The 13806-nt window shown below is 27.4% G+C and overlaps 1 protein-coding gene across 1 annotated transcript; it reads left to right on the forward strand.

Annotated features, from left to right (window-relative positions):
* Positions 1 to 763: 763 nt before the first annotated feature.
* LOC135928594 (inositol monophosphatase 3-like) lies at positions 764 to 10057 on the forward strand. Its single transcript, XM_065465050.1, has 6 exons — positions 764 to 928; positions 3351 to 3569; positions 3612 to 3756; positions 3803 to 3904; positions 4619 to 4783; positions 9716 to 10057. Exons 1-6 carry the CDS (start codon positions 764 to 766, stop codon positions 9916 to 9918), a joined length of 999 nt encoding a protein of 332 aa, XP_065321122.1. The 3' UTR covers positions 9919 to 10057.
* The last annotated feature ends 3749 nt before the right edge of the window (positions 10058 to 13806 follow it).

Genomic DNA, 13806 nt, shown 5'->3' on the forward strand with positions numbered 1-13806 from the left:
ATTGTTCAATCGTATATGCTTCCAATCTAATAATATAAATACAAAATAAATAATTAATCAAATTTAATATAGCTAGCTACCTCTCCATTTGATTCATTTATTAAAATTTCCTCCTCCGCTAATAGATTTCTAAGTAATTTGAGCATATGACAAACATCTAGTAACATATATATTTTTTCCGAATCATAAAATTCCAGCTCAATATATGGAATGATATTATCAGGATCCATACTAACACCAAGCAGTTTGCTCATTTTTTTATTAACAGAATAACCATCGCATACTATGGCCTTACAGATAACTTCAGTTTCATTTAGATTGAACAATGCATCTCTCACTAAATTAGCTAGGATATCTGAATTCATTTGTGAAACTAGAAAATAGGCTATTGGCATTTTCCAGCTGCTATTAAGACAGGTAGCCATAAGAAACAGTGCCTTTGTTGCTTCTGGACAAGATTTATCTTCCTTTGTTGATTTTGTCCCATCACCTTATTCTGCTTTGTGGGGGTCATAATCTATTTGTGTTTTAATATGCATTTCATCAAGGCTAAGTACGCCAACTGCTTTTCTGATTTTTTTTGGTAGCTTTTTTTGGGTAAATGAAATAGAAAGGAAACCTTTATTTAATTTAATTTATTTTTTAAAAAATTATTATAATAAACCTGTCATGATTTCAATCTTACGACTCCATGCCCTTAATGTGGATTCCGAAGGCATACAAAATGTGATTTGAGATATCTGTAAGCCTTAGGTGAATAAAAATGCATAGTCAATGCAAATTGACGGAATTCACCTGTATATTTTGTGGGTTTGAGATGCCTCCACTGTGTATATGTGTTTTAAGGAATATAGAAGATGTCCCTGTAAAGTGCCTGTCTATAATATTTTCGACATCATCTGATAACAAATTTTCATCTTTTAGTGAAGTGATTATTGTTTGTAAATTGATTATTTTATTTTTTCTTCTTTTTGAGATCCTATAATAAGCATGTGCCCTTTTTTAAGTGTTTAATTATAGCCTCTTGGTAAATAATTTTTCTTTTTAATGTTTCATATGTCGCGGAATAATTATGATCATTTGTTATATGTATAATATCATTTTCATATAATATATCACTTTTTAATGGTGTTTGTATGTTATTTGAATAAACATTCGTTATCTAAAAAGTATATATTTTAAAATATTGTTTTAACTATGTAATGATATTGTTAACAACATAATCATGAAGTGGCTTAGATATACTAAATATCGATGGAATTGAATCTTCTTTCAATAAAATCTTTCAGAATAAAGTATGAATGAAACAAGTATTTTTAAAATGCCTTCTACAAATAATACTATATTTATTAGGCATAAAATTTTTTATATTTATAGCTTGCAACCATTTTTCCAATAATTCTTTGGATTTTAATAATCTATATTTAAAAATAGGTGAATAATAATGAGTAAAATATAAGATATATTTATGACATTGATACAAAGATAGATAGTACATAAAGATCAATATAAATATCAGATCAGTTATTAGTAATATATTATTGGATCAGTAAAAATTTGTTGATTGGCAGAGCCTTTATTATTATATATATGGTTTACATATTTCTAAAAAATATTTAAAATGAAACTGTATCAGAGTAAATATGTATTTTAAAAATGGCTAATTAAAATATTTAGGCAAAGTTCAAAATAGAAATCTTATCAACTCAAGAGGAAGAAGCATTATTTGTCCTAGCAATAAAAATGAGAAAACTTTATATTTTTACTAAATAAGGATTTTTTAAAATGTTTGTAGCATATTAATGCTTTATGTAATAAATATGTTGCATATAAAAAATAATATATATACTTGTGATAAGAAATATGTGTATTAGATTCTATTTTATTTGTTTTATTAAAATTATGAACAAAGCACACTCCCATTATCTAAATAAAATAATAAATGCTAGTGATATTAAAAGATCTGTTTTGCATGTATCCTAACATGTATTAACATAAGATTTATTAGTCCATGCAGGATTAGGTAAACTATATTTTAAAAAATTAAAAGGTGGGTTAGTCTGAGATTCATTTTTAAAATATCACCTAGTCCACCTTCATAAAAAAAATCTTATGAAAATAAAGAACAAAAGATACTATAAAATATTATATCATAAATCGAACCTTTAAAACTAAATAATCGTAGTAACTTGTTTTCTATATATTAATATTTCTTGCTGACAAATAATGGATAACCAAACTACAAAATGGCGCTACAGCTGATTACAATGTGTGGACACTTTTATAATGCATTGAATGAATGAATCGCCAATCTATAGTTATATATATCATTGCTTTTGCCAATTAAGTTTGATTTATTGACAACCCTATTTTCTTCGAAATGGTTTGCAATTTTGTACAAGCCAAGCTTGTTATTAACAATTCACCCAAAAAACAAAGTGATTAAAATAAATTTAAATGTTTCTATTCTAAAAACAATAACACTAGCCATAGTAGAAGCGGCAGAATCTTCACAATTTTTTAAAGCTGTCCTCAAAGTATTATAAATTGGAAATAATTTTAAAATAGCTTTGTATATATGATTAGCAAGCCTCTATAAATATAAAATAAACAATAAACTTTTAAAATCGAAACAAATAAGCTATTATTACCGAGTGATATTATTGTGGCGTAAAAATCATTGCGATTTTGTCAGTACACTTTAAGCTTTAATATTTAGAATATTTCTCTTTTTTAGAATATTTATATTATTATACGACTATAGATTCAATTATAATTTGGATTATAATCCCTTTTATTTTTTTTCCCTCTTCATTGTTTGAATATACAATTTGAGGGCAGTTTCCCCATCTGCAAGTTGTTTGATATTGTCTTTAAAAAAGGTACTATTTCAACGCTTTTCTTTATATTGTTAAAATTTTACCCTTCATGTTTTTTTCTATTATTGTCTGTTCATCGTGTGCAATTATTTTTTTAAGCATTTATATTTTTTGGTTAATATTTTTGGGCATATTTTGAAAAAATAATTTGACTAGACAAGAAATCTTTTGACTAGGGATGATTAAATACAAAATTAAAAAAATTTAAAAAAAAAATTCCCCCATTCAAATTTTAAGAAGCAGTAGCCTGGACCCCCCACCCTTACCATTGTAGGCGCAACTGAAATTTAATATCGTTTAGCTTTAATGTTTTTTATTTAACTACTAAACATTGGCATAAGATGACTTAGTTTGAACTCATTCATAATGTATTTACACATGTATAGAAAAAAAGTTTATGTAACTTGTGCTATAACATTTGGCTTTGCGCTTATTTTCTATATTCATTATATTTTATTATTTAATCGAAAGGAAGTAGCCTATATAAACTTAAAAGATCTTCTAATAATTTGTATAGCTGCATCCGAGAATGGAGGATCCTTAATTTATAAAGTTAGATCAGATAATAATTTAAATAAAACAAGTAAAGGTAAAACTAAAGAAGGTGCAAATGATCCCCTAACTAATGGAGATATATATTCAAATATAATAATGCAGAAAACAATTAAAACTTTATTTCCAGGAATAAAAGTTTTAAAATTTTATCACATCACTTAATGCCCTAAATGATAGATTGTTTCAGAAGAAAAAAACCAACTAAAAGATATTAAAATAACAAATCACATAAAGAGTATAACTAATATTCCTGATCAAATTTATAATCAAAATGATTTGCTAATATGGATTGATCCTTTAGATGCAACTCAAGAATTTACAGGTAATATATGATTACATATGTACTCAATTTTATTTTTTTTAATTAGAAAATCTCTTGGATTATGTTACCACAATGGTATGTGTAGTTGCTAATGGGGAACCAATCATTGGAGTGATTCATAAGCCATTTCAATCAAAAAATAACACATGTTAATAAGTTTTACAATGAATTGCTACCATTTAAATTTTTAGAATGCCCATGCAGATTGATTATAATTTGCATGTGATGCTGATTCAGTCACTGACATTTTTTTTATTTATGCATTTTTAAAAATATATATAATACTCTTAATTGATATAAAATTTTTATTAACCCCTCTCACAATATTTTTAATTCTCTAAATAAAATAGTTCTCCATCTGTTAAAAGCATACAACCAGGATATAAGATACAAATAATTGGGTTAAAATCCTAATCAATTTCTTTTGATATAAATATGTTATATATATTAAAACACTCGCTGTAATTCTTTTCCTATTTCTCAGTATGGCTTCTTTATAGATAATTAGGTCTATGATTTAACGAAGAAGTTATAATATAATATTATACCCATATTTTTTTTGACAAAGCAACTCAAGTTAAAAGCAAAATAAATTTGACTAGTTATTATAATTCTTATATTGATATCATATAATATGAAATGATATGCTATATACATTATATATTTTTATTCATCGTTGACAAAGGGGCTATTTTATTAATTAAGACTGAGGTAGGGATATTTTGACTACAATGAAGCCTCTAAAAATAATCATCTCTTTATAATGTCCACTTTATAGTGACGCCCTCTATATAATGACCATTGAATAAACCGCTAAAAGATTTTAATACTGTTAAATTATATATCTATAATTTTTTTTTAGATTGGGCTTGGGTTGGAAAAGGACATTCCCCCAACTTAGAGAGAACGACTTTTACAGATCAAAAAAATGTTATAATCTCACGCTCCCATCCTGGGGAAATAGACTCGAGTATTGCAGCAATCATTGGGCAAGATAATTTTACTGTTGTATCTGCTGGCGGAGCTGGTTTAAATGAATAAATATATTATATATACATATAAATTATTGTTTGGAGAGGATGGGTGTAGGAGGCTATTGATTCTAATGAAGGAACAGGACACATTGTGTGGCCCGCTAATGACTAATCATAAGCATCTGATTTTCTTAAGCGGTCTCTCCCTTTTATAATTTATGAGTATTTTAAGTCAGCTTTTTGTATGACTTTGGCGTGAACATGTTTTTTTATAAAATTTGGCTTTACACTATTATAAAGATTTAAATATTGTTTTTTTAAGAAAATGTTGTTTTATAATTGTTAGCGTCAATGAGCTTTTTCTGGCAATGTGTTATTTTTCCAAGTTAAAATCATTTTTTGAGCACGTTTTTTTAAATTTTGATTTACAGGAAATGTATTTTATCATGTTTGGAATATCTACCCTATAAATGTCAGACAATTTTGCCATAAACTTTTGAACTTAATATAATTTATATTAGTTTCTCCATAGATTTTTTTATATAAATTATAAATGACTCAAAGGTTAACGTCAAAATTATCTTCAATTCATATGATAGGTATTTTAAATATGCTAGAATACATTTCCCTTAATGTCCTATTTTTAAATTTAAAAAAACGCTCTCAAAAAATGATTTGAAGTTGAAAAAATAACATATGACGCTAACATAATGATATTTATTCACTTAAAACAGGTGGGATGGGAATAAAGGGGATTCAATTTAAAGATAACGAATGAGACATTTAATGATATTTAACCAATATCTCATTTCATTATGTAAAGATAATGAATGGGATATATATATATTAATATTTAACATACTATATAAAGTAACTTAAAATGTGATTGGTTGTTTTTGTCATTACTAAGGCCAGATAGTTTAACTTCTGTTGCACCTTGTTTTATAGGTAAATTCTTAATTTGGGACTTCACATGCTTATCTTCATTTCCAAAAAATGTAAATTCTTATCCGGTTTATATAGCCGAGATAAAAAATCTATAGGATCGCCTGTTGGAGGACACGAGGCAATAAGCACCTTTCTTCATTCCACACTTGACATACTCCTTAAACTGGAGGACATCTTTACACTTCTTCCATCACACAAGTCCTTTTTTTTGCTAAAAAATTTCTTTTTTATACCAAGGATTCTCTACGCACTTCGGTCAACACCAATTTTTAAATATCCTATTCCTCTCCAAACTTACGAAAAAGGAATAAAGGACTTAACCGAAAAAATAGTAAATATCAGATTCAACGAAACCGCTTGGGCCCAAGCAACTCTTCCAACCAAATTTGGTGGTCTCGGCATCAGATCTCCACTTGACTTAGCAACAACTACTTTCATATCGAGTAGTCTCTTGACAAAGCCAATAACCACCGCCCATAATTCTAAAGAAGACCTTTCCTTAATCGTGGCTATGGATATTTGGAAAACAAGGATCAATGCCGATTCTCATCCCCCCACAACCCATAAACAGAAAGACTGGGATGCACCATTGGTTGCTCGCTGCGTTGAAAATCTCTTATCTAGCATGCAATCTACCTACCGCACCCTATTCTCTTCCTTGCTCAATGGTACGGGACATGAGTTTCTTGAGGTCATCCCATCTACCAATCTTCAGCTTCAACTATCCAACAATGAATTTACCCATGCCATCGGCATTCGTCTAAATTGTTCCATCACTCACCCCCACATCTGCTCAGGGTGCAACTCGCCAGTTGACTCGAAGGGTAGACATAGTTTACATTGTCGCTCCTGCAATGGACGATTCATCAGACACAAGCAATGTAATACAATCATCCAACATGCTCTGAAATCCGCCCAAATTCCTTCCACGTTAGAACCACAGGGTCTTTTTAGATCTGACGGTAAACGTCCTGATGGGATCTCTCAAATCCCATGGAGGAGAGGCCAACTTTTGGTATGGGACTATTCCTGTATTGACCCCTTGGCCCCATCCAACCACGCCATCAACATCCTTGACCAGAAGGAACAACTTAAAATTTCTAAATACACAGAAATAATAAACGATCATTGCTTCATCCCAATCATATCAACCACTCTTGGCACCTTCGGCAAACTCGCCTTAGCATTTTTCAAAAACTTAGGATCACAAATCAGCAAACTCTCAGAAGAACCTCGAGAGGGTTTTTTTCTTCGTCAACGATTATCCATAGCGATTCACAAAGCTAATTATATCAGTTTCAATGGTAGCCTTCTAGCCAAAGAGCTATCATAGACAACGCTTACGTTCCTTTTTCATTTTTGTTTCCCTGCGTCACACCATCTCCGTTCTTTTTTTTTAATAGTATTATTATATATTTTTCAAACATTTTTTAAATATATTAAAATTTATTATTTTAATATATTCAAAAACAGATTTGTTTATTTAAAATACATAAATTAAAATTTATTTGAATACTAACATTAATAAAATCAACCAATTATATTTTTTTACCGATTGTTTTTGAACATATGTAAAGTGGAACTTTACAATTTTTTTAAAAAATAAGCCGCAAAATAAGAACCCTTACATTAGAACCCAAGGAATTTTATTTTTTATACCAAAAAATTTAAATACTAAAATATAATTTTATTCGTATTTTTTTGAGAACTTGTAGTTCCAATTCCGTTTTTATAAAATAAGCGTTTTTATTATATGATTTATAGTTGGGTAATTACTATATTTTAAGCCAATTTTTAGACAGCTTAAGAAAATCGGTTAACCGAGTATTTAGCCCACAATCACTTTAGCCTCTGGATTTTTCCTACAGTTTAAATTTGAAAAAAACTAATAAAAAATTAAAAGGCCTTATAACATAACGGATTTTCTCTAGCACCTTCCTGTAGCTAGAGCCAAATTCGCCAACATTTAGTTATTACCCAATTATAGTCATTACATTACATTCTAAAAAATACAAATAATTATAAATTACATCTTTTTAAAAGGAACCAGTTGTAGTTACAGTTTTACCAAAAATATAGTTATAATTTAAGAGCGCTAATAAATACTGTATTAACTTTAAAAAATATATAAAATTATAATGCCATCAAAAAAAATTAATTTTAATGATATATTTTTAATTTGATCTTTAATTTTTATTTCGTATTTGTGATTAAAAGTCAATCACAAATTTGACAGTAGCCAAACCATGTGAAATCATCTCTCTCGATAACTTGGACATTTATCAGAACCGAAACTTGAACTCTATTATTTTTATCTAACCTGAACCAAACCGAGATTTCTTATTATTCAGATCCCTAATTCAATCTTCCTTTGGACCCTCTTTTTTTCCATGTCTTAAAAGAAATTTTCGCTTATTTATTTTTGTAGATTAGTCATGCCAACGATTGTTCAATCGCAGCAAGGGAAGGCGAAGATAATATATAAATGTTTATCTAAAGTTTATTCTCAAATACTTGCCCCATTTCTTTTGTCGATCAACTATATGCAATGTCCAAATATGTTAAGCCCAAGTGTTCTTTACAATGGCCCAGATTTGTAAGATGCATATTTCAAATGCAATAAAAATTTCTTTAACTGCAACTGCATCCATCTAAATATAATCAATGGCTAAGTTTACAGTATTCTTTAAAAAATATATATGTATGGATTTTTAAAAAATAAAATATGATTAGAAAATACATGTGATTAGGCATGTGTAAAAAATTTTTGATCAGGTAGGTAAAATATGTTTTTTACTTTTATTTTATCTTATTAGTCTGATTGAACCGCTCGTTTCGGACCTGCAGATATCGGAATTATATTTTAATAATAACTCTTAATAGCTCCTTTTATGTTCTTAAAATATGAAATTACCTCTAAAAAGCACTATATACGAATTGGGAATTATAAAGCTATTAATAGGTACTTCAATTTTGTTAAATAACATATTAAGTTTTTTAAATCATTCATATTACATAGCATTAAAATAATGCGATAGTGATTACCGGGCGGGCGGGTGGGCTGGTTAAGAAAAATATTTAAACAATGGGCGACGGGTTAAAAGATTTACAACTGGTATTTATTATTTAAATCATTTAAGTAAACATTAAAAAAAATATGCTCACTGAAATTTCAACATTTTTAATACCAAAGTACCGATAACTAAGGATGTTGTCGTCGGAAGAAATTAATTAGGTAAAAAATATATCGAAAACATGTTGGATATGATTTGCAAGGAAGAATATAACATCAACATGAATGAAAATTACTTTTTTTAATATATATTATTAATGGTTTCACTTTTTATTTAAATATCTCACTTGAGTAGAGGATACACTTCAAACGGATATATACTTTGATGAAAACGGCAAGAAAAAGATTCATCAAAGCTATCAAAATTAGCTATAAAAATATTAACAATTCCAGCAACCAGTGCTTCTTCTGAACGAGGAATTAGCATTGCTGGAAGGTTTTTAGTATCAATAATTACTAATTTTTTTATGTTTGATATAGCAATTTCATAAATTATTAAATTTTATTGTAGGGATGTAGCGCTGAAATAAATCTTTTTTAATATTAGATGTTAAAAATTGAAAGTATAAATAATGATTGGGTGGTGGTCGGTTAGATAATTATACTGAAGAGCGGGCGGGTATATTTATTTAAAAACTGTTGGGGGCCGGTTTATTTATTAAAATATTGGACAGGCGATTGTGGAAACCTGCCCATTACATACTTCTAATAGTGATAATTGAGTATGTTTTTATTATATAATAAAATAATTTTATTATGTTGAATTGAGAAGTTATTTCATTATCTAATTTATATCTTAAAAGGTGAAAAATATATATTACAATTATACATTATTTAGTGTATAAATTTTCATTTCAATATTTTTTTTTTATATGAATTTTTATTTGGTTGGTAGCATTTCAAGGCAATCGTTTTACATAGGAAACCAAAAATTTTAATAAATTTATATATTTATCAAAAATAGGTTACAAAGTTTTAGAAGTAGTCAGTGGTAGGGCCGATATATACTTACACACAACCTATATCAAAAAATGGGATATTTGTGCCGGAAACGCCATCCTAAACGCTCTCGGGGGTTCAATGGTTGATTTGAAAGGTCGCGAAATACAATACGGTGATCAAAATGATTATATATTGAAAGATGGATTAAAAGCTACTCGATCTTAATTTTATTTTTTAAATGTAAACAAATCATATACTGCTTCGTGTTTCAGGGAAAATAGATTTGTATAAATAATAATTAGTATTATATATATATATAATTATGATTATATAATGTTGAAAAATAATATATATCGGGAATAAAATTGGGTAAAATTGTTGGATTGCTTTTAAAATATTTTTATTTTATGGGGCAAAAAAAATGGAGTTTACACGCTTATTAAACACATTTTAAATGTGTTTAACTTTTGCTCAAAAATAAAAGTCTTACTTAGTTGTGGTTAGCGTCAATGTGTTTTTTCCGGTAATGAATTATATCGAAAATATCTATCATGTTTGGAATACCTACTTTATAAATTTCAGACAATTGCCGTGAACTTTTGAACTTAATATAATTTATATTAGTTTTTTCATAGATTTTTTTATAAAAATTATAAATGACTCAAAGGTTAACGGCAAAATTGTCTACAATTTATAAGATAGGTATTCTAAACATGCTAAAATATATTTCCGGTAAAATTGTAATTCTAAATTTAAAAAAACGCGCTCAAAATAATGATTTAATAGTTGAAAAAAATAACACATTGCCGCTAACAAATATATTTAATTTATTTATTAAACTAAAAAAAAAATATTTTTTTAATAAAATTAATTCCATTAAAAAATTATTTATAAATGATGCCTTTTTTGATCTCTAAAGATTTTTTGGGGAATGCTCAAAGAGTATCTTTAAAATTCAGAATCTTTCTTGCAAAAAATATTCTATAAGAAAAATTTTCAATTTTATGATCTTTGAAAAATGTTTTTCTCAAAATGTTGGGAAAAAATTAATATCTTTAGAGATTTTTCAAACTCTGTTATATATATAAGAAATAATTATATAAACAACATTTATGTTGTTTTTTATTTGTAGAAAGCAGCCTTGTATCTAATATCAAAAAATGTCTTAATTTTTTTTTCTTTAATAATTTTGTAAGAAAAATAATTCAGTAAATAATGTTAAATTAAGCTAGAAAGAAAGAATATCTCATTAGCCAATTTGGCAGTTTTCGTAAATCTCACTTTAAATTTAAGCTAGGAAAAATATTTCCCCTTGCAACTTCTCCCACCCCATTCTCTTAAAAAATGAGTATAATATGTCATAAATAATTATTTTTAAAAAAAATGTATACCAACTTGCAAGATTCTACTTTCCATTCATAAAAATATAAGTAAAATAAAATGGGCTACGAAATTCCCAAAGTGTAATCACCTGGGGTTGAATGACTTGGAAACTTGTTTGGGGATGATGCTTTATTGATTGCATTTTAAAATATTGAAACTACTAATAAAGGATTAGCCCCGTACCATTTATCAAAATCCACAAAAAATAGTAAAGAATACCGGAATTAAAATGGTCATTATTATGCTTGGACCTTAATCAAATCTGATTATGATCCAACACTCTAGGAAATAATTTTTAATCATATGACCTGTCAAATTGGATAATTTATTAACAATCATTAAATTTTATTAAAAACTTAACCCCATAACTCTCAAATCTTTAGTTAACCCTAACCCATTTTCTTACCTAATCCTACTTACTTGTATAACTTTATATTTATTTCATCCAATTAAAAAAAATGGGTTATTATCATATCCAAACTATAGTAGAGCTAGAGATGTATAGAGGGAGGGTTATGAAATCGTTTGTATAAAGCGTATTTGAAAATATATATTTAAAAGATATCGCAACTTGCTAACAGTTAATTATATTCCAATTATAATAAATAACTCCTGCCGTTCAAGGATATTTTAACATAACTTAATTATAAACTATGAAAGTTTTTAAGTAAACGGCTTGAATCAGCCTAAATTACGATTTTAGGCAAAGTATTCCATAAGTCAATAGATATCCAAATCTTCTGCCATTCATGTGCAAAATATCTAGTATTGCGCAATTTTTTTTGGCTAAAATATTGAGTTAGACGTTTTCAAAAAATCGAGCTTCTTAACACTAGTTTTAACTTTATAAATTTATTTTGGAGTCTTCTTCGAGTGCCAAATTTCACTTTTTAATCTTGCTATAATTTAAACATGGCCATAGGAAAATAATGTTTTAAAGAAATACATGCATCCTCTTTGTCGGATTTATGTGGCATAATATGGAATGTGATATAGAAAATTTTAATTTCAGGAATATCATAAATAAAATCGTAGTACTTCAAAATGTAACCTAACATTAGTTTTATTACAAATAAAAAATTTAATTCCCATGTATTTGGTAAACTGTAACCATTTTTATTATAATTATTTGGTTTTTATAAAAAGGTGGATTCCTTTATTAGTCCAAGAAAATAATTTAAATTATGCAATAAAAATTTTGAAATGTTAAAATTTATATTATGGTTGGTAATTAGGCTCTGTGCAGATACTTATGATATAGTTGATTGTTTATTTAAGGTTGTATTTTTATTTCACTGTTCAGTATCTTTGTCCGACGTATACCTTATCATAGGCGTACATGATTTTTCTGGATGAGGGGTACTATTAGATGTGGTTTCCCCTATAAATTTTATTCAAGGTCTTTAGGTTCACTTGTTGCAAACTTTTGGCTTTATTAAATTTTTATAAAAATAATTTTAAGTCACTATTTTTTTATAAAAATGCTTTTTTCCTAAAAATTTTTAATTATCGTCCTTATTTTAAAAAGTTATAAACTTTTATACTTTTTTCTTATAATGATGATATATTATATATTTTTTTTAAGGGAGCTGGGGTTTGGAGATGTGTGAGGGGGAATTTTCTACTGGCTTAAAATGATATTTACTAGAACAGACAAATTTTTGAATGGGGGATTTACCTTCCCTCCCTGCTGCGCCTATGCTTTATACTATGAGTTACATGGTATAAGATATACCGATCGTTGAAGATAATTTTTTTTTGTCTAAGGTATTATGGAAGAAAAAATGCCGAATTTTTGTGTGGATATTAAAACTGTTTTTAAATAATTATTTTCCTAACTTATCAGTTATATATTTTACAATACGATTTTAGGTTCTTTTATAATTTACCATTAAAATTAGACATAGATTATGGTTTTTAAATTAATAAATTTTTCCATATAGTTTTACATTTTTATAGCAACTGATATTGATAAATCTCAGAGTCTGTTTAAGTATTTAGTTTAGTTTTAAAAAAATCATTATTTTAGCAAAATTTGACCTTTATGAAATAGCCCCCCCCCCATCCTTCCCCGGGTTTTTCTATTTCCAACCCTGGTTTTTTAAACAACTTTTTGTTCTGGCATGACACAGAAATAAAAAAAATTGTTTTTAAAACCCTTACTCACAGTGTTAGCATGTCTCTAAATTATAAATTTTCATTAGATAACATATTTTTTGAAGGTCATTTTTTATCCACGTCATTAAAAACTCAATGCGATAACGATAACAGTTATGAAGGTATTTATTTTATGTCATTATATAAAACGTTATTTTCTTCTATATTTTAACACAAGAGAAAAATAATTATCACGATCATATATTATTTTTAGTATTATATTTTCTAAAGAGAGAAAAGGGGGGGGGGGGGGGGTTTGGCTCTGGTGTTCATCATTATCATTTTTATTATCAATATAATTTTTTATAAAACATTTTTTTAATTTTAATCTATATTAATGTATTTTTTATATATAATCATTAATTATTAAAGCATTTAGGTTGGTGGCATTTAAAACTGTAAGAAAGTAGTTTATAAAGAAATCTGCCAAAAATTATGTATGAGTGTTTATAATAAAGTATGTTATTTAAAAAAACTATTACCAAAGAAATTTACAGAATTTTAAATGTGTCGGAGAGGCCTATATGTATGTCAGGGACCTAAGCCGTGGTCTATAGGATACAGTCTCTGTTC

This window comes from Gordionus sp. m RMFG-2023, chromosome 4 (genome assembly GCF_954871325.1).
Source record: "Gordionus sp. m RMFG-2023 chromosome 4, tfGorSpeb1-WG-v2, whole genome shotgun sequence".
NCBI lineage: Eukaryota > Metazoa > Nematomorpha > Gordioida > Chordodea > Parachordodidae > Gordionus > Gordionus sp. m RMFG-2023.

Bases quoted from the DNA above. Each gene is read 5' to 3' on its own strand.
- LOC135928594 (XM_065465050.1), top strand. From the start codon at position 764: ATGCATAGTCAATGCAAATTGACGGAATTCACCTGTATATTTTGTGGG. The intron at 929-3,350 runs GTGATTATTGTT...TTTAATCGAAAG, and splicing joins AATTTTCATCTTTTAGTGAA to GAAGTAGCCTATATAAACTT. The intron at 3,905-4,618 runs GTTAATAAGTTT...ATTTTTTTTTAG, and splicing joins TCAATCAAAAAATAACACAT to ATTGGGCTTGGGTTGGAAAA.